The 21,617-nt window shown below is 39.6% G+C and overlaps 1 protein-coding gene across 1 annotated transcript in view; it reads left to right on the top strand.

Annotated features, from left to right (window-relative positions):
* Positions 1-21,617, top strand: part of LOC133265042 (T-cell activation Rho GTPase-activating protein-like) — a 977,746-nt gene that overhangs the window by 751,309 nt on the left and 204,820 nt on the right. Inside the window, exons 7-8 of the mRNA XM_061445203.1 lie at positions 17,671-17,796; positions 18,077-18,132. Of these exons, the coding sequence (XP_061301187.1) occupies positions 17,671-17,796; positions 18,077-18,132 (182 nt within the window). The remainder of the gene's footprint in view (positions 1-17,670; positions 17,797-18,076; positions 18,133-21,617) is intronic.

Raw genomic sequence — 21,617 nt, 5'->3', positions numbered from 1 at the left:
AGGAATAAATATTGTTTGGAATTGCTCAAAACACAGATGTATCAACTGGATGGAACTTCTATTCCACACAGGGTGACATGTTACTATTTCTGAGCTGCCCACAATCTTTACATCTTAATGTAAAATCTTGACTTATAGTAAAATTATTTTGAAAACAGGAAACCAGCAATCTACTTACATAATAAAAAGACATGCAAAAATAAAATTAAATCTTGAAAATATGTTTGTATTCTTTTGAGAAATGGATTACATCAGCAGTTGCTGAAAATATTCCAAGTTGGCCTAATTGAGAGGTCAAGAACCCTGTATAATGTAGTTATAGGTAAGAGTATGATCTTAGATATGCAGATAAATAGGTAGACAGGCAGACTGATCATAGTATAGAATACCATATAAAATATTTGTATAACGTTTCTATGCTATCAGTGTTCGTGATATTGTTACCAGTTTTATTATAAAGGACAAAGCAAGTCATCAGGAATAGTCAGCATGGATTCACAAAGGGGAATCCATGCTTGACAAAGTTGATTAACTCTTACAATGAAATGACTGGCATGGTAGGTGAAGAAAGAGAAGAGGCAGTACTGTCTATCCAGACTTCACATACAGGCTGGACATTGAAGTGGATTGAAAACTGCCTGAATGGATGTGACCACATGTCTAGTTGGAGGCTAGCAGTGTAACCCAAGGGTCAGTACCAGGTTTAATCCCGCTTAACATCTTCATTAATGATCTGGATGTTAGGGCAAAGTGCACCCTCAGCAAATTTGCAGATGACACCAACCCTGGAGGAGTGACAGATAAGCCAGAGGATGGTGCTGGTGTCCAGAGCAACCCTGACAGTCTCATTTCATCAGGAGAAGCGCAAAGTGCTGCACCTGGAGAAGAATAATGCCAGGCACCAGTATATAGTGGGGGCTGATCTGCAGAAAAGGACCTGGGGCTCCTAGCAGACACCAAGTTGAACATGAGCTGGCAACATACCCTTGCTGTAGAGAAAGCTACTGCTATCTATCCTAGGCTGCATTAGGAGTACTGCCAGTAGATGGAGGGAGATTAAAAGTCTTTTTACCTGTTATTATATTTCTCATTGTCACATCAGACAATTTCAGAGTCTTGCTTAATTAATATAACAGAACATAATACAAAAGCTCAGGAGTAAATTACTAATTCTATCTTCAAAAAGTGCTTGTGTTCTGTGCAGTCAAGGGCATACAGATTTAACAGTAAATTTAAAAAAGTGCTAGTGTGTAATAACCCTCTTTATCCTATAAAATGAGGGGTGTTTCAGGAAAGAAAAATGTCAATCTAAGCTTTTAATTAAAAAGATTTTTTCATAATAAATATACAAAAGAGAAACACAGCATCTTAACTTATATTTTAAGCTTTTATTTTAATCATTTTGTGACAGTTTCTATGCATATAAAAGCTTATGTGTACTATGTGATGGAGAATAAGAACAAAGTAAGAAAGTAATTGGATTTATATTCTGACAGTAAAACATAACTGATTTTTTTTTTATGATTCTGCTGATGCTATGGGTAATGCAGTTCAAAGTTCAAAAGCCTTTGTTATCTGTGTATATTTTCTGAAACACAGAAAAGCACTTTGACAAATTTTATAATTAAAATGAGGTAAGGAAAACTACAACAATCTTAATTCAAATGCTAGTGGCAAAATTGAGCTTGTAAATTTCATCCACAGAAGGAAGCATGCCCCTTTGTAAATTTTAATCTATATCATATTCTCTTTTTATGACATCTCTTATGTTTGCATGCTGTTGCTAACACCTTTTAGTATTTGTGTCAGTTATTAAAACTTTTTGTCGTTTCTTTCTTTACACTGTGTTATTAACTTCAGAACAATTTTATAAGTTACAGATAACTAAATCTCATCTAATACAGCAATAGAATAACAATTTAGCTATGCAGTATCTGTTCTCCATCTTAACACTTTTTACACTACTCTTTAAAGCTAGGCATTTCATGAACAGCTCCGTAAAGATTTTTAGCAGCTAAAGGCAACACAAAGAGCAACTTAAGCGCTGAAAAGAATGCAAAATATATATTATTGCTGTGGAATTTCTTAGAAAAGTCATTACACCTTTTATAATATACTGACTGATCTAGTCATTAAGTTTATCCCAGTTGCTAAAGGTGCCAGACTATTTTCATAACAAAGATCATTGTAGGCAGTTTACAAACATGAACAAAGTTAATTTTATTCCAGTAACATTAAAAATAATTGAAGACAAAGTTTACTAGGATGCTTTTAATGGCATGTATACGATTTGTTGGCAGAATAGCTATTTCCCATAAGATCTATAAAAATTGAGTCAGCCATATCTGGTTTGGTTTTTTTGTGTGTGTGTGTATGTAAAGACAGAAATATAAGAAATATATATATTACATTACCTAGAAGCTATTTCATTCCTTCCTGAAATAAAAAAAATAAGAGAAAGAGTCCACTGTTGCCAACCAATTATGTTAAGCTTACATAGCTATATACATGAAATTAAAGTCAAGCTTTTCATTCATTTCTATGATGCTTTTGGAAATCTAGGGACTAAAGTCTTTTATTCACATGGCATGTACACCTAAGAGTATGAGATTTCTCCAGTTTGCCCTGCCAACTTACCTTAGAACTAAATCAGAGCAATTCCGGCTAAGATGTAAAACGTAGCCCACTCCCCAGGCCTGGTCTGCCCTGGTCACTTTCCTAAGGTTTCCCACAGGCATACAAATCAGTGACAACTGAGTTAGTCTTTCTAGGGAGTGAAAGATCTGTTCACTAGCAAGAAAGAAAATAAGCTTCAGTTGTCTTCAACAACTAATTTAATGTTTATTCTTGTTGCTTTTTTCCCCCCTAATTATTACTTTTATGATGTTTCATCAAAAAGATTTTTATTAGATTCTAGAAGTTTAATGTGAAAGTATGATTATGCAAAACATTTTGGTCAAATAGTTTAATATTTCAATATTATTTATAAACTAAAAGGTATTGGAAATGTTCCATTTTAATCTCTGGGTTCCTTTCCCCTCTCTGATCCCAATAATAAACAAGTCCTGATGCTATTCCCTAGGCTACCAAAGAAAATGAGTGAATACACTTTTTCAGGTGTTTTTGTTTGTTTTTTTTTTTTAAATACTTCTATGGATGGTTGCTGATACTATTGAGAAATCAGTTTTTCTGCTGATACTGTTTATCAGTTCATTGCTAAACTCTGTGATACTTGTTCCAACGGAGCATACAAAGTAGGTATTCCTGCAAGGGGAGCAACACTGTACATTTTTACTAGCATTATCTCCACAGCCTGGAATATCACTGAGAGTAACTCTCTCTGTGCACTGAGAACCATGGGCTCTGTTTGCAGCCAGAGTTCCACCTACATCTGGCAAGGGTGAAGTAAATTTTACAGTAACTCACTATACCAAACTGAAAATTACAGCTGCTGCTTTGCACTAGCGTTTTAGACACACATCTGCAGGCTGGTGTTTTTCTTGAAACACTGTGGACCAGAGGTGGATTTGCTACCTTAATCATGACTTCAGTTCTCAGTACCACTGTAAACTGTCTTTTCCATTGGGATCTCTTTGTATGCAGTTCCTCCCACAAGGAAAAAAATAAAAATTAAAATAAAAAAATAATTAGTAGGGCATTTGGCTTTAGCAGAACTTGAGGGCTTTGAGGAGGAAGGAGGGCAGTTTGCCTGTTTAGTTGTATGTTTTTAATATGGACAGTAACTACTCAGTCAAGATACTGAAAGAAATCAGATTCCACCCTCTGATAAACAGGAGCACACAATATTAGCAACAGGAATTAAGAATAGAAGAGCAAAATGAATGTGTCCCTGTTATACCCTTGTGCTTACATTTAAAATATTTTCTGACTTTTAAAAACTTGCTTAAGCATTTATTTGGTAGCTGTAACAATATCACAAAAGCTGTCAAATAGAGTCATCACCAAAATGTCAGGTTTTGCCTTCAGTTACAATACAATAAATATTGCCATTCTTTCCCTTTCTATCACATTATTCTCTAGTATTTCTTCAAATTGATTTTATGAAAACAGTTATCATTACTGTATCTCAAGGGATCTCATATTCTCAGGAGTATTATCTACCAGGAGAAAACAAGGGTTCTCAAGGGACACAAATTATGTACAAGAGGAAGGAAATAATTAATTACAGAATGAAAACTTACAAATTACCAATCCACTTGAAACACACTTTATTAATATAAATGAGTCTCTTGATTTAAAGTAGTTCATTACAATGAATAAGACAGCTGTAGCACTTTAGCCATGAAGGCAACATTTCTTTGGAAAAGATCATTACTGCATATAAAGAAGTAGCATATGGGTAATCACTACTTAGAGATCCTTGAAAACTCTTGATATGTCTTATAATACACAATTTCAGCTTTAGATAGTATGTCTGAAAAAAGCTTTATTAAGGGTAAAATTTATAGTAAGACTACTGCAGGGAAACTGGAGATCTCTACTACAAGTCTGCATCGGGTTTCAGGTTTTTAAAGCTGCAGCCCATGTTTACAGTCATGACCTGCAGAGCCTCCTCTCCACCTTTAATCATGATTTTGACATGTAGCCTTAAGGGATGTCCTCCAGCAATGCCAGCCCAGGACCTAGAGCCCAGTTCAGTGCTTGGGAACCCGGGGTCTCAGCCCAGACTGAGGAAAGCAGCCGCTGCTCTCCTGTTTGCTGCGTATGTATCCCAGGTACATAAAGATGGGTAACACACAAATTCATCCTACAGGCACCCCACACTTGTGGGTCTCCCCACATACAAGCACAGATGCTCCACCTGCCTGATATCCTACCCAAGACCCGAGGACCCCTACTCTACAGGTGATAGAGATTTTCATTCACCAATGGATGCACATGCACACTCCAGGCACGTCCAATTTCTGGAAGGTACAGACATTCACCCCCATCAGGTGGTATCAGGCACATGGGTTGTGACCCACAATTCTGCTCCAGCTGCCAGCGCTGAGCCCATCACTATCTTCACTCAGTACCCCCAGTAGCTGTTTTTGGGAACACACATTGTTCCCACCCTGGTGGCTGGAGGTTAAAGACCCCCCTGGCTCCAGTAGCTTATGCCGAGACCCCACTGGCTCCAGTAACTGACACCACAGACCATGTGCACCCACACCCCATCCTATTCTGCTTGGAGGATGCTGGGAAAAGTAATCTTTTACAATGCCCTGCACGGTTCGTGGAGAAACCACAGACATTCCAGAGGTTAAAAAATTGTAAGCAGTCTTCCTCACAGTGTACTTTTCACCTTTGGCACAGCTGGACACCCCAGTAATCACACAACCAGCTATATCTGTAATTAATCTGATAACTAGCAAAGATTTAAAACAGTGTGACCTTCCTGCAAAATTTATTGCAGGATGGGCAGACAAGGAGTTTCCCAAGCTAGCAGATGTTTGGGAGGCTCTGTCTCTAAACTAACTGATAATGAGGATGGTGTGAAATAACTCATTCATGTTTAGTGGGGCCACTAAATCTTGTTATCTCACCACAGACTTACAAACATTGTTGTTTAAAACTAAAGATACTTTAGAAGACTAGTGTAAAACAACTCATGTTTAGTGGGGCCACTACATTCCACAGACTTACAACATAAACATTGTTCTCTTTCTACAGCCAAAGTTAAGCTAAACAGTACCTTATGTTTTCCAGGCACTAGCTTTCCTTATATCAAGCCCCCCCCCCCTCTTATTTCTTTTACCTTTACAAATTCGCTATGTGACTCCGCTTTGATCAAGAGATCTGAACCCTTTTTAACTTGTTGTCTAGTCTTGTGTTTTTAGCGAGTTTTGTTTCTGTTATTGTAAACTGGTACAGTTATAGCCACATAACCACACCTATGATTTGTGAAAGCCAATACATTTATGTGCTTATCACAAAAATGAAGCAACAACTAGTTCTATTGTAAACGTCCCTAAAACTATCAGGAGGACCAAAAGTCTTGCCAAGTTCCTATAAAAGATATGGAGCAGAAGAAAAAAAGGAGAAAGGAAAAAAAGAAAACCAAAATAGTCTCACCACCCCATGGATCCAGCAACATCTTGGTCAGGGAGTGAAAATTCAGTTGTAGTCCTTTCAGCTGGAGCCCTTGGAGACTGTAGTCAGTAAACTTACTGATGACCCAGAGCGAGAGGTAAGCACCACATGGCCGAAGGACGATTTTGCGTTTTTATAGGGTCAGGGTCTCTTGGCTCCTCCCACAGGTGCGACTCATCCGCAGGGGATCCTGTGAGCCCCAGACCCATTTAGCGCTGTGCCCTGACAGGCGCTGCGTTGTCTGGGACGCTGTTTCCTGGCAATTGATCTTCGTAGCCTCAGGGCATGCGCACAGGGAATCATCCTCCGCCTTCCTGGAGCACGACGGAGCTCTGCCTCTGGCAGTTTAGCTCCGGTCCTTGTGTGTTTCGAGTTTAGACAAACAGAGAGTCTCATGACTATCACACACCCCGAGTCTGACTCCTTCCATCAAGAAACACTCAGGATGCAGTTAGATTAGACAAAGAGGCCTCTGTCGCTCTCTGTATGTTGTTCCTACTGTTTTCACCTTTCAAATTGTCATCCCATTCTGACAAAGGTCTTCAGACAGGTGATCTTACCGTACCAAAAGTTCTTACACTCCACTTTTATCAGTCGGTATAACTGTCCAGGGTTACTTCCCCTTACCGTATCTTCACAATATCACAGTATCACAGTATGTTAGAGATTGGAAGGGACCTCGAAAGATCATCTAGTCCAATCCCCCTGCCAGAGCAGGAACACCTAGATAATGTTACACAGGAATGCGTCCAGGCGGGTTTTGAATGTCTCCAGGGAAGGAGACTCCACAACCTCCCTGGGCAGCCTGTTCCAGTGTTCCATCACCCTCACTGAGAAGAAGTTTCTTCTCAAGTTTAAGTGGAACCTCTTGTGTTCCAGTTTGTACCCATTACCCCTTGTCCTATCATTGTTTGCCACTGAGTAGAGCCTGGCTCCATCCTCGTGACACTCCCCCTTTATATATTTATAGACACTTATAAGGTCACCCCTCAGTCTCCTCCAAACTATAGAGACCCAGCTCCCTCAGTCTTTCCTCATAAGGGAGATGTTCCACTCCCCTAATCATCTTCGTTGTCCTGCGCTGGACTCTCTCCAGCAGCTCCCTGTCCTTCTTGAACTGAGGGGCCCAGAACTGGACACAATACTCCAGATGCGGTCTCACCAGGGCAGAGTAGAGGGGAAGGAGGACCTCTCTTGACCTACTAACCACCCCCTTCTAATACACCCCAGGATGCCATTGGCCTTCTTAGCCACAAGGGCACAGTGTTGGCTCATGGTCATCCTGTTGTCCACTAGGACCCCCAGGTCCCTCTCCCCTACACTGCTCTCTAACAGGTCATTTCCCAACCTATACTGGAACCTGGGGTTGTTCCTGCCCAGATGCAGGACTCTACACTTTCCCTTGTTATATTTCATCAAGTTACTCCCTGCCCAACTCTCCAGCCTGTCCAGGTCTCGCTGGATGGCAGCACAGCCTTCTGGCGTGTCAGCCACTCCTCCCAGCTTAGTGTCATCAGCAAACTATCTTGTCTGCTGGTCAGGTTTGTGCTTCCCTGTGTTTGGTTTCCTCCTTTTCCTCTTTATCCCATTTGACAAGGTCCTTGATTAGATAACTGCAAAGGAGCTCCTCTCTCCTCCCACATGCCCTTACACTAAACAGAAGTATGTGATTAACAGTAAAGGTGGTTAGAAAAATTAAAAAATCACCATGACAAAAAACCTTTCCACTTTCTGACACTCGGATGTCTTGCATGGATATGCCATTTCCATTGCTCTTTTAGTTATGAATTTCAGAAATAGAGGCACTATTAGATAGAAGTGGGGTAAGAAAAATGAAATCTTGCTGTAAGCAGCTGCTGTGACAAGGATCAGTCAAACATTTAGGCTGTCACACAGATCTACCCCCTGGAATGTTGTGAGATTATAGTATTTCTTCTAGCCTTCATGAAACTCAAAGGTTAAAGTTGCATTCTATGACTAAGGAAAAGCAAAACGTTTGAGTTAAATCTTCATTTTTACTTTTACCTTGAAAAATACCTGTTGTCTGGACCACTTTAACTATAATGTAAATACAGCAAAAAAAGTCATTATTTCAGGTATTTCCTTGTAGAAAAGCATATGATCAAAAGTCTAATTTCTTTTTTTTTTTTTTTAATTGTTGGCTTCCTATATGATTTAAAGCTAGACCCTGCTTCTGGACTTAATAGCAAAAATCATACTGAAATAAACCAAGAAATGGTGTTCTTGTGAGAATTATTTCATCTTGAAAGTGCTCCAAAGCTCAGAAAATTGCATAATTTTAAGTCTTAGTAATTTTTCTATCCATTTTCTTATTTGATAAGTGCTGACTAGCAGAGAAAAAGTCCTGGACAATCTAGAAAACTAAATGATCAAAATGTTTTTCAGCAGAAGGCTTGTGATGTCCTATATGAAAATAATGAAGATCAAATTTGCTGTGAAAGATGTGGCCCATTTCTTGCAAGCAGCTTAGACATGTACTATATCTCCTTCTCTGATTCTTTTTTCTTAAATCACAAAGCTGAAAAAATGGAATGATATAGCAGTGAACTGAAGAAATATTTAGCTAATAAGAGCAAAATAACTCACTGAAAATAACTCCAATGTTACACTTCTCTTCGAGACTTTGATTTCTTTATACTCTTCCGTAAATATTAGCACTTTAGTGCTAATTTAGACTTATTGAAGACACCTTGAGATGTTTTAAAGAATAAAATGCAGTTTACTTCTGCTGTAACACCCCATTACTCCACATAGTAGTCTTCATTCCACATAGAAAATTTCTCCAGATAGATTTTTTTCTGCTATGTGAGAATTTATATTTCTATACTGTTTTTCATGTAATAAAATTAGTTTTCTTTTGCACTATATATATGTCTTTTTCCTCATGAGGTATGGATGCTTTTAGGTGTCTTGTTTACTGTTTTCTTAAACTCTGCTATTATAAAAACAAGCTTGGAATTTTCTAATTGTGTAGTATTGAGATGTAGCTTCATTACACCTAACTTTAAGCACCATAAGTTAAAAGTGTAATCTCCCTGGGTATTCAGATTTTGGGACTGTATTAATTGTTTTTACAAATGTGTCTTTCCCTTCCTCACTTAATAACTGTAGGTAGGTAGCTTAGGTTTACTGCACTCTAAAATTAAATTTTTAAGTATCTAAATTTAAAGGATAGTTCATATAGTTAGAATGAAGTACTGCTGATTCATTACAGTTGGCAGGAAAAGGTGTCATACTCTACTCTTCTAGAGAGATGGATAGCAATTAGTTGATCCTCAATCAAGGATGGAATTAAAATTCCCTTGGATGTTACTAATTAAACTTTGGAACTGTCATCTCTGAAGAAGGTACTTCTGTGCATTTGAAAGATGCAAGGAAGAAATCATGGGAAAAAAGCATTAAAAATTCTAAGGAGGGATTTTTAAATGTAGATCAATACTCATAGACTACTTCTGATAACAAGTCAGTAAGAATTATTTTCTTTCCCTGTTCAGAAATCCTGCATGTTTTAAAATCTGGGAATGATATCAGCAACAGTTTGATGCATTTTACTATTAAAGGCTCACAAGCACAAAAAAATCCTGAAGAAATCTTGTATACTCAATTTGCTTACCAGAAGCACCGTTTCCTTCTGAGCTAAGGCTGGAAAGAACAGCCGCACCTTTTAATCTGATTTCTTCAGGGATAGGCTTTAGAAGCTAATTTTGAAAGGGAGTAAAGACCAAGGCTGGTACATAATGGGGAAGCACCCAGGAGACAGTGGGGGAGACCCCTCACTCCCCTTGAGAAAGGGGGATAATTGAGGACCTAATGAAGTGGCTGTATTTAAACATGCTCTGTCTGTAAACTGAACAGGTTTCTGAGATGGCAGACCAGCTCTCAGCAGGAAACAGCCAAGTTGCAAGTTGAGCAGCAAACAGGAATTAAAGGAGATGAATATTTGATCAGCTGAAGGCTGATGAAGAAAAAGGCAGAGTGGAGAAATAATGAGTGGATTTTGGTAACCATAAGCCTGTGTTCAGTTACAAAGCTATGATGTAAGAATTACATCAACATGGTGGGACAAATGCTTGCCATTCTGGAATGAGGAGATGAACACTTTATGGAAGACAAAGCAATCTGTACTCTACTCAGAGGAGCAGCTCACATGCAAGAACTCTTATATGAAATGGAGTTGACTTGAGAGCTTGTGAGCTGGGATCAGGGGGGATACAGATACAGACAGCTCAATCAAAAAGAAGCAGACATGTCATGTTTAAACAACTGGAAGAAGTTCCCCAATTGCAAACTATGGTTCTCAAACAAGCAGCAGAATAAACCCTAACCTTCAGTAGATTAGATTCCAGATTGTTCAGGGACGTGTTAAGTAGAATCCTGTAGAAAGCTAATTTGAAGGCTAAAGTTGCTCAGCAGAGCTATTTGATTTTTAAGGTCATCATCTATACTGCGCAAGTGCTGTTGATGGTGATGTACAACAAAGGAGGTAGTAATTTCAGGAGGCAAGCTAACCAAATAAGGACCAATCTTGTACATATAAGTGAATGGGAGTTGGAAACTATATGAGTAAATTATCATCTCTAGAAATGTGAAGATAGAATTACGAAAGCAGTTGAAACTCATAAGAGGTGTGATAGGCAAGAAGAATTTTCTATGTACAATGCTAGCAAAAAGAAAGAAAAATTGTTAACCTCCTGTTGGATGGAGTGGGTAACCTAAAGGAACAAAAAAAAAAAAAGGTGGTCTGTTGCCAAAAGAGGCAATGTCTTTTCTTGAGTCGTTACTGACACGGACTGTTCTGACACCTCCCATGTCTTTTGCTCCATGGATGAGGGAAAAGCATAAAATGTAATTTATTCTTAATTCATTGAGGCTGTAGATGTGGTCTTCTGTAAGAAACTGAGGGACTTTAAGCTAAATGCATGGCCAGTGTTGACACACTGTTGGTGTGAAAAGGCTTTAGTCTAACCCAAAACTGTTTACCAGAATTATTCTCAGAAGTTAATGGGGCAAAACCTGTTTAGTGTTATCACAGTAAGCTCATCAATAGGATGAACTGCATCCTTAACAAGTTTGTGGGTAACACTACACTGAGACAGGAGGGTGTTGCTGATATTCTGGAGGATAGGACTGCCATTCAGAGGGATCTCAGTGAACTGGAGTGCTGAACCCACAGCAGCCTGCTCAAGTTCAACAAAGGGAAAAAACAAAGTCCTGAATGTGCATTTAAACCTTTGTGTATAAACAGTCTGGAGAATGATGGGCTGGGTAACAGCTAAGCAAAAATACAGCCTAGGGGTCCAGTATACAAGCTGACCGTCAGTCAGTATTCCTCCTGGAAGTACAAGTCAACTAATTAGTGAGCTAGACCAACAGGTATGTATCCAGTGGGCCAAAGGAAGTTGCAGTTCTTCTCTACTCAATATTTACAAGTCTGTGTCTGGAGTATTTGACTGCACAAAGCACTGAGCATCCTAATCTAAGTTTCATATTGGCCTTGCTTTATACAGGGTATAAGAACAAATTACATGTGAATGTTCTTTTCAAAGTAAATAATGATACAATTTTATAAGCAAAGAATTGCAAAGACCTTAAGATTTCTAGTAATATTTGTAAAAATTAACTGGATTCATAAAGGCTACAAATGTTTGTCCCTTGCAGATTGCACTATAGTCAGCTAACTTGTTCTTGACATTTTGGAATGTGTGAAATAAATCAGTATTTGCATGAGGACATGGCCTTTTTTATTTGGCTCTGATGCTCTTTTGGCTTGGGCAGCTCTTACATAATATTGATGGGTTATCATTGGTGCATAGGAGGAAAAAAGCAGAGAGCTGGAAACAACTGGAATCTGACTGAAAATGCTCCGAAAAGAGGTACAATTATGTAATGATGGCATTAGATGAGTTAGTTTAGGGTCATAAAACAACAGATGTTATTACCTGGACCTATAGCAGTAAAGTAAAAAATTCAGTATTAACAGTTAGGTATCACTGTTGTGTTTTCCTGAAGTTTCTTGAAAATAATTTTTAGTCAATTTTACTGCTGTAATTACAAAAGTCTGTTTAATGTCAGATTAAGCTTTTCAAAGGGAAAACAAGGAAACAAAATGAAACTGAACTGAGAGGTATGTGCTAGTTATTGTGCTTTATAGTATAATAAAATTAAGAACACAGTTTTATTGCATATGCTTGTGCAATATTTTGACTAAGACTTAATGAGGTTAATGGAAAAATTTCAAAAGGTTTCCATTTATTGTAATTAATATTTAATTTGTTCTGAAAGAGTTAAATAACGGATTAGGTGCGAATAAACTGAAATAGGGGTATTTTATGTGCCATTGAAAAATGAGCTTCAGCCAGAGGTTCTTCTTCATATTCCAGGCGTAGTATTTGGAAGCAAGTAGTTTGTATATTACCTTAAAAAAGTCATCTGTATTTTCTATTGCATATGAAAAGTGATGTAAAACTTGATTCAGTAGTACCTAATGAAACTTCCAGAAAAGAGTTATGGAGCTGCCCACCCTTCAAGGAAAAAACTCATCCTAATCTATCTTGGACACAAAATCCAGGAGTCACCCATAATAAAGACCATTACCCAACCATTATTTTATGCCCGCATTACTAATAAAACTGATAGAATCAATAATTTAGGTTGATACTTGCTATCCATTTGAAAAATCTTTTCATTTTTTATTTTGCCATCACATTAATATGAATCCCAGATGAACTCGTGCTGTCCTGTTACAATTCCTTTCAGAAACTGCAACCAGTGAAGGAAGATCTGAAACAGAAAGCAATTCATGAGGTCTTTTGCTTAGTTTGAGCCCTGAAGACAACTGACCCTCAGATTTCTTTTTTTTTTTTTCTTTTGTTTTCCTGGGGTTTATCTCATTTTTACTTTTGCTGCTGTTCACCAATTTGTTGGAGGCTCCATCCCCAGTATTAGGTTGTGTTCTGGGTTCAGCAGTAGCAGTCATTTTTCTCCTTCTTAGTAGCTGGTGCAGTGCTGTGGTTTTGACTTTCAGCCTGGGAACAGCGCTGATGACACCGATGTTTTTAGTTGCTGCTCAGTAATGTTTAGACTGACCAAGGACTTTCTGAGTCTCATGCTCTGACAGAGAGGAGGGGAAGCTGGGAGGAAGCAGAGACAGGACACCTGGCCCAAACTAGCCAAAGAGGTATTCCATACCACAGCACGTCATGCCCAGTATATAAACTGGTGGCGGTTACCTGGAAGGGCAAGATCACTGCTCGGGTTGGGCTGGGCATCGGTCAGCAGGTGGTGAGCGGTTGTATTCTTTTCCCTTGTTATTTCCTTATCATGATTATTACTGGTGGTAGCAGTAGTGGTTTGTGTTATACCTTAGTTACTGGACTGTTCTTATCTCAGCCCATGGGAGTTACATTCTTTCGATTCTCCTCCCCATCCCTCTGGGAACGGGGGTAGGAAGGGAGGGAAGTGAGCAAATGGCTGCATGATTCTGGGTTGCTGGCTGGGCTTAAACCATGACAGGTTGCTAGACATTTTTTTTTCTCTCTAAGATTTTGTTGCTATCCCTAGAATCTCGTCTCTCAAATCATCAGAATTTGTTCTAGAATCACTTATTTCACACTTTTCTTTAGCTGATACAAAGGTTCTGCATTATCATCACACAAGTATGAATGCAAATCTTTCCTTCTTGGGTGATATTTTAAAATCTTTCACTGATCTGTAAAGCCTGCTCTGTCACAATCACTTTCTTGCTCAACTGAAATAAGTTTGGGTTATAATATTATTAATCCAAATACTACTACTTTTTCAATAGTGCATATGTGGAAATATCATAAGTATGTTATCATTTCCGTCTTCCCCCAGGGCATAAGATGGAGCATTCAACCCCAGTGTGTGACGTTTTTCTGTCTCTATATATGTGGGTGAAAGAAACTGTTTTCCGCTTTAATGTTGTCATTCCAGTAAAATAATGTTCTTGAATTTGTTTTGTTAAAATAGAAATGAAATATGTGTACATAGTCTTTTCCAGAATATCATGATGTTTAACTCCTTTTATTAGCAGAGACATAAGTTTGCCAGTAGCAGCATATGCTGTGTATATTCAGTCTGCCCTTAAGTCTCTTTGTTTCAGGAGACAACAGAATGCAGGGTAGATTAAAGCCAATGCTGTATATACAGCTTTAGTTTTTTTCATTCTAGCAATTTTTTTTTTTCATAGCAATTTAACATTTGTAAGTATTTTGCCAAATAATATTTCATTGTGATTATTTAATAAGAATGTGATATCCTGGTTTTAAAGAAAAAAAAAATTCTTTAAAGAAAAAGAACTATTTTTGTCAGCGTAAAATTCCAGATGAAACAATCACACTTCAGAGTAGAAGTGGAATTTTTTTTTAATTTTTTTTACAATTGCTATCATGTAGCATTGAAAAAATTAAAATCAGGTAAGCTGATTCCTCCTTTTTTTTTTTCTGGTTTATAAATTACTTAAGCATATGCAAAGTTATAGGTATATTTTTTTTTTGCATTAACGGCAAGTTTTCATCAAAAGATTGAACCTGAAGTGAAAGGCAAGACTATATTTTCAATTTCCAAAATACAATCAGGAAAGAATAAGAAATGATGATTTGGGGGAAAAAAAAAAAAGTGAAAGCAGCCTATGAAATATCCACACTTCTGCAGTTGTAGAACTTAGTGTGCGGTAAATGCATTAAAGGTAAACAAGAATGCCAAAAACTCTCCATAAATTATATTAACATAACTATCTGCTTATCCATGTTAATAACCTCATAAACTCCTATTCAATAGTAAGTTTGTGTATTGAATATAGGAGAAAAAAATAGAAAGTTTTTCCTTTCAAAAGAAAGATGAAAAGTAAAACTATGACTTAATGTGCCTTCTCTAGCCCAGCATTCCCTTAATATCTTGTTTTATATGCATCAGGTATAAAAACATGGAAATAATATGTCCTAATTTTAGCCATCTGAATCTTAACTCAGTAGATTGTTTAGTCTCACTGTATGTATAGGAAAATGAAAGAGTTCATCACATGTATTTCAGGATGGCAAAAATCAACTTTACAAAGAATGAATTGTATTAATTACTTGAAAAGAAGCTTAAGCAGCTACATCAGACCAAGCATGATATTCAGCTTCAGCCTGTTGACATCTAGATTCAGACATTTAAGTCTTTGGGTTTAACTTTCAGGTAGGCAAGAGCAACTATTACTTGAAGGATAATGGAGTTCTTCCCTCTGATGACTATAAAATCTGCAGTGTGTGTATGTATACAATATAACTATGTTTTATGTGTGATATTGTTCTCTTAAACCTCATTCCACATGCGCATAAATTCACAGATACAAAGACTCTAAAACACACAACTATGTTCTTTCTCTTTTTGTGTGTTGGAATACCCATCCTCTAATAAGCATTAAAGCTGCCCCTGAAACAAGATATCCCACCACAGAACCAGAAATGAAATCACTACCTTTAACTGATTCTTGAAATCCCTTCAGTTTATAGTATGTCTAAAATGACCCAAATGATCCACTGACTATATCAATCTAATCAAGTGATCAATTGGCTGGAGATGTCATTGATACTTAATTCACATATAAACATTTTAAATATCTTAATCCCACCACATAGGATAAATATTCTGGATATAGATCTGTATTGTCTTTCAAGGTGACATATACCATTAGGCATCTTCATGACAGACTAGAATATATGACACTCACAAACCTGGTAATTGCGCTGATTATAGCAGTATTATGTCAGGTTATGTGATAAAAGGTCAACTGCAAACTTAGGAGCAAAGAGAGTAAATGGTGGTGATTTTTTTTTTTCAGAAATCCAAACAGTACTCTGCCCCCTCTTCTCCCAGACCATTACAGGGTCCATCAGCCCTTCAAAGACCCATCTCCACAAGCACAAAGGAGCACAGGAGGTTCTAATGTCAGGTAGGAACCTAAATTAAGGACTCAGAAGTGAGTACCCTGTTCAGGTCCCTCCCATGCCTGTTAAAGGATATTTTCAGACCCAGTGAACAAGTCTAAAATTCTCTGACTCAATTTGAGCACCTCTCCAGGACACATTTTGAACAGATGGTGGTTGCTGCCAAGAGTATGGGATATGTTAAGAGTCAAAGGATGAAAAGGGTTGACTGTGCTCGGACAGTTTGCTGGTTGGTATGCTTGTCTGTCTATGTCCTGTGCCTGATCAGCACACTCTGTCCAGTCTTCTTCTTTAACTCTTTTCTAACTCATTCCTGTATGAGGGATTCTCTGCTTGGTGTGCCATGTGTATGTTGGTGTGCCATGTGTATGTATGGGGGCCTGGAGGCCAGCCACCTGAATCAGAATGTGTGCCTGTGATGCCAGGAACTGGAAAGACCAGAACAAGTGGACTTAAGTGGCAATGACTGTAGTGGGACCTGGGGTCACAGGGATCCAGCATCTGTGGTGCAATACAAGGAGTGAGTGAGGGGCTGGGTTCCAGCTGCTGGATGGGGTTGGTGGGCTGAAGGGAGCAGATTGAGTGAAACAAAATGTGTGTTTCTCTGAGAAATAGAACATGGGAGGAGCTGGCTATTGGGGGACCATGGTGCCTGGGACAAGTCACCCTGGCATGTGTTCTCCACAGTCTAATGGTGCAAACACAGGGGAGTTGGCTACTGGAAACTAGGCGAGGAGGGTAAGGCTGCTGGCACTGCCTGTGTTTGTGTGATTGCTCTGTGTGTTCTTCTGTGATTTGGCATGCACAGGTGCATGTACAGGTGCCTGTATGTCTATGTAGAGTTTTCTAGATACACTCCACACACATATGCATGCTAGGAATACATGGTTAGCCTAGTTACAGGCTGGACATACAGGAATGAAGCTATGGCAGCCTTGCTGTCATATTAGGCAGAAATGTTTCCTCTAAACAAATTTAATCCACTATGATCAGTAGGTCACAGTAGAATTTAAATCACAATTTCAATCATGATTTCACCAGTGATGAATATTTTCACTTAGGCTATTTGTCATATGTTGGTATATGGACATGGTATTGAAGCCTAATGAATTTATTTAGAAACATAGAATCATAGAATAGTTAGGGTTGGAAAGGACTTTAAGATCATTTGGTTCCAACCCCCCTGCCATGGGCAGGGACACCTCACACTAAACCGTCTCACCCAAGGCTTCGTCCAACCTGGCCTTGAACACCACCAGGGATGGAGCATTCACGACTTCCCTGGGCAACCCATTCCAGTGCCTCACCACCCTAACAGGAAAGAATTTATTCCTTATATCCAATTTAAACTTCCCCTGTTTAAGTTTTAACCCGTTACCCCTTGTCCTGTCACTGCAGTCTCCAACAAAGGGTACCTTCCCAGCATCCTTGTAAGCCCCCTTCTGACACTGAAAAGCTGCTATGAGGTCTCCATGCAGCCTTCTCTTCTCCGGGCTGAACAGCCCCCGGGCTGCACCTTTCTGCACAGAAGCACGGGTCAGGCTGGGAAAGGCTGTTTGAGCCCTCATCAGCCCCCTCAGTGAAACCAGTGGTTTGCTGTGTGCAGGTGGTGCAGCTTGTGGAGTTCCTCATCGACCACCATGAGGAGCTCCTTGGAGAGCAGGTGGCTGGGCTGGCCAGCGAGGGGGATGAGGAGACACCAGCACCACAAGCAGAGCTGGAAATAGCAGAGGTAAGTGAAGTGCACAAGCAGTGTGACAACAAAAGCCTCCCCCCTCAGAAGGTGGTGCTGCTGCTGCAGGGACAAGCACGGTCATCCACCAGCCTGCAGCTCTGCCAAAGTGCAGAGCAAGGCTGATGCAGGTTGGCCATCCCACTTTGTGAGGTGATCCCACCACAACTGGCTCAGCTGAGCTGAGCAAACCCATCCAAGGAATGTGCCTTTTAGAGCCAGGGTAGCAATTGTGCAGGGAGGCCCTTGCCCCCTGCTAACCTACACATTGCCATTGCAGGTGCCTCTTGTCGCTCCCGAGAGCAAACAGCAGAGGAGCTTTTCCGGGGAGAAAAGGTAAAACTGCTTGGCTTTGCTTGGTTCAAGGTAATCATGGCTTCACCTGTCTCACAATACTATTGAATTGAAAGAGGGCAAGATGGGAAGAGGGCAGCGATGGGCCACCATGACGGAAGAAGAGCAAAACTGAGCTCTCAGGGATGGACAACTGAAGAAATTCAAGCAGGGGAAGAACAAGGCACCCAGAGCCTGTGTTCCATCTTTTTGTCAAGCTCTGAGTATAGGAAACATTCCTGAGGTGCACAGGGTGGTCCTGCATCGGGGGAACATATATGTCAGGAGAAACATGCTACCCCAGCATTGCCTGCCAACCTGTGATTTTTGTATGGCAGAGAGAGGGATGCTTCTGCTTGGGTTTTGGAAAAGACCATATCAGAGCTTCCCAGGCTCCCTGCCAAGCCCTGCTGCCTGGCAAGGGGGCACTGCACTTCTCTGTCAGCTTCCTGTGCTCTGAAGGGGTTACATGTGTTGAGAAGGTACCAAAGCAGCACTGTAGTTGTCAGTTAGGACCCAGTAAGGAGCCTTTCTCCTGTGCTAGCAGTGACCTCTTTTACAGCATACTTCCGAAATGCCCAGGAGCCAAATCCCTCCTGCTCCTGCTCTCATGGCTTCATCAGCACTTTCTGACTCTGCCCTTGTAGGTGCCCATTTACTGCTTTGGATTCCCTGCATGAGCTCTGCTGCCTGGGCTTGGAGTTCCACCCTGCAGCCCCAGCACCACCTTGGCAGCGGCGAGGACAGAGCCACCATGTCCTTCTGCTCTGGATAGAAGGTTCCACCACCTCGCCCCGGAGCCAGAGCAGCGCCCTCAGACCCATCCCAGCCCTCGCAGGCGGCCTTGCTGGCTCACTCCTCAGCTCCGCCAGCAAACGCCCACCCACTGGAGCCTCTCCTCAAGCGGGGAGCTGGCCTTGTTACTACCGTTGTTACTCTGCTTGTTACTATGTTTGTTAATACACTTGTTTCTGTGTTTATAACTATGTTTATTAGTCTATTACTATGTCTTTTTGAATAAAATTTTAGGATATACTTCAGGATAGATTTAGGATATAGTTTAAGAAGCACGTTATAGGATGGTAGTTATTTCGCATTGTGTTAGTACGCACTTCATATGATCATAGAATAGTTAGGATTAGAATAGGATAGGTAGGGTTGGAAAGGACTTCCAGTAATTTCATGTTATGTCATAAGACTACTCTTTGAGTGGCTTTTCATCTGTATTAGTAAAAAAGCAGAAAGGATTACAAAAGTCATCTCTCTCTGCCTTGGCATCTGCATCCTGCAGAATGGAAAACAGAAAAGAAAATATGCTGAGAGTCTTTGGATTCTGAAAGATATGACAGAAAGAGACTTATGAATGCAGGAAAACTACTTCTACACCTTGAAAAAGACTCAGATAAGCTCCGGAAGAGTACTGCCTGCTGTTGGAATACAGCTGCATATCTTATCCACCTGTTAAGGTCCAGAAGTAAGGAGAAACTTGCTTCTGAAAAAAAAATGCACAGGCAGCAGAAAGGAGCATTGAATGGCACCACTGTGCTTTCATTGACAACTGCTCGTGGTGGGCAGAGAGATGCTGAAACAGAAACAAACAAAAACAAACAGCAAGGAAGCAAAATAATAATTAAAAAACCCACAAAACTAAACAATTGCCTCCCACTTTCTCCCCCCCCCCCCAAAAAAAACCTCCAAAATGAAAAAACTGGAAAAAAAAACCCAACAAAAAAACCCTAAGTCCTATTTTGAAAATAAAATAAAATAAAATAAATCCCTCAGATCCCTCTGCACTATGATGGGAAAAACACTGGGAGGTGATAGCAGGTGTCCCCGGCACCTGCAAACAAAGCTGTCTCAAATCTGAGTACCAACAGAGTGACTTGTTGGTAATAGGGGTGAGTGACTGATATGCATGTATTCCCCTTGCATTCGCTGGAATACACTGTGCAGATTGCCTGCAGTTCTCAGTATTGCTTCAATGCCTTTCTGAATTTTCTTTACCATTTCTATACAGAAATAAAGTGTCAAATGCATACCTGGCCAGTCTCTGTGTTTGAATGAGTCTGTTCCCTTTTTATTCCTCTCTCCGTCTCTGGGTTTCCCTTCTCCCTCTCTCTGATACTTACCTGTCCAATAAGACAAAAAGGTCATGCAATTATTGCATTTGTATAATCCTTTTCTTTCTCTCAGGAACTTTTTGTTTTTCCTCCTAAAACACCTGAGGAGACATTTTCATCCAAGAAAAGGTCTTGACAAGGAAAGAACTTGAGTATGTTGCTACTTCTTCTGATCTGAGAAACAAAAGCACTACTTTTGCCCAGAAGGCCACTGATCAGTATTTCTGTGTTCTTGCTATGCTTTCATTCCATCCTTCTTCACATTCACATTCACTACCAAAGCCCCAAATCTCCTGGCCATTTTGCCATACCACAGACTCTCTTAGGAAGAGAATAATTTAAAGAGTGTAGGGCACTTCTGCTTATGGAAAGGAGATTATTTTTTGTCACCTGTGAATGCTCCATCCCTCTGGCCAAGTTGGACAGAGCTTTGGGCTACATGATCTAGTGTGAGGTATCCCTGCCCATGGTAGGGGTGTTGGAACTTGATGATCTTAAGGTCCTTTCCAACCCTAGCCATTGTATGATCCTATGAAAAAAAAAGTGAATATATGGTACTAAGTCTGATCTTTTAGAAATAAATAAGGAATTTCAAGAATACAGTGGCCAGTCAGACCTTTCTTTAAACATTAGATTGTCTTGGGAATTTTTCAATGACTGTTTCTTTCATTATATCACACTGATGTACCAAGGCAGAAAATTTTTATAGGAATATATATTTTATATAAAAAGATATTGGAAATTGTTTTTTTAATAAAATGAATTATCTGGTGAGGACAGGGACAGACTGACTCCAAAAAGCCAACTGTTATTGGACAACCACTTTCAGAAGGGATGTGGAAGATTGAATCTACCCTAACCACTTAGCTAAAGAATCATATTGTAGTTCAATTTCATATCCAGTTAATAATTTAAATGGATGGGCATCAGAGTCTCTATAAAGTCTCTATAAAGACCATAGTTTGAAGATCAAGCTGTTCAGTTAGTGTATAACATTTCAAGGCTTCTCATTCATAAGGCAAATCAGAAGTGGTAGCAGTGTCTCCTGGACTATGGATTATTAAAATGGGAGTCCAAGGTCTTATCCATGCCTCAAGACCAGCTGTCACTAACTTGATGAGATAATTGCTACACAGGGCCTCCTAAATACCTTATCTGTTTATCCTAAAGAGCGATAGGCAGTGTTGTCCAAAACAGTGAGGAAGTGAGACAATAATGAAACACTATAGGCAACCAGGTTGAGCTCACTCATTCTGTTTAATAGTACAAATATGCCCTGTTAGCCAGAGAAACCTCACGGTTTTGTGTTGTTGACTCTTAATTGGAACGCATATTTATATGATTCTATGTAAGGTAAAGAACTTTTGT

The sequence above is a fragment of the Pezoporus flaviventris genome, unplaced genomic scaffold (assembly GCF_033815535.1).
Source record: "Pezoporus flaviventris isolate CSIRO_AGI_PZ_B2104156 unplaced genomic scaffold, CSIRO_AGI_Pfla_v1 ptg000003l, whole genome shotgun sequence".
Lineage (NCBI taxonomy): Eukaryota > Metazoa > Chordata > Aves > Psittaciformes > Psittacidae > Pezoporus > Pezoporus flaviventris.
The sequence above is the reverse complement of the archived record's forward strand: the minus strand, read 5'-3'. Positions and strand labels throughout refer to the sequence as shown.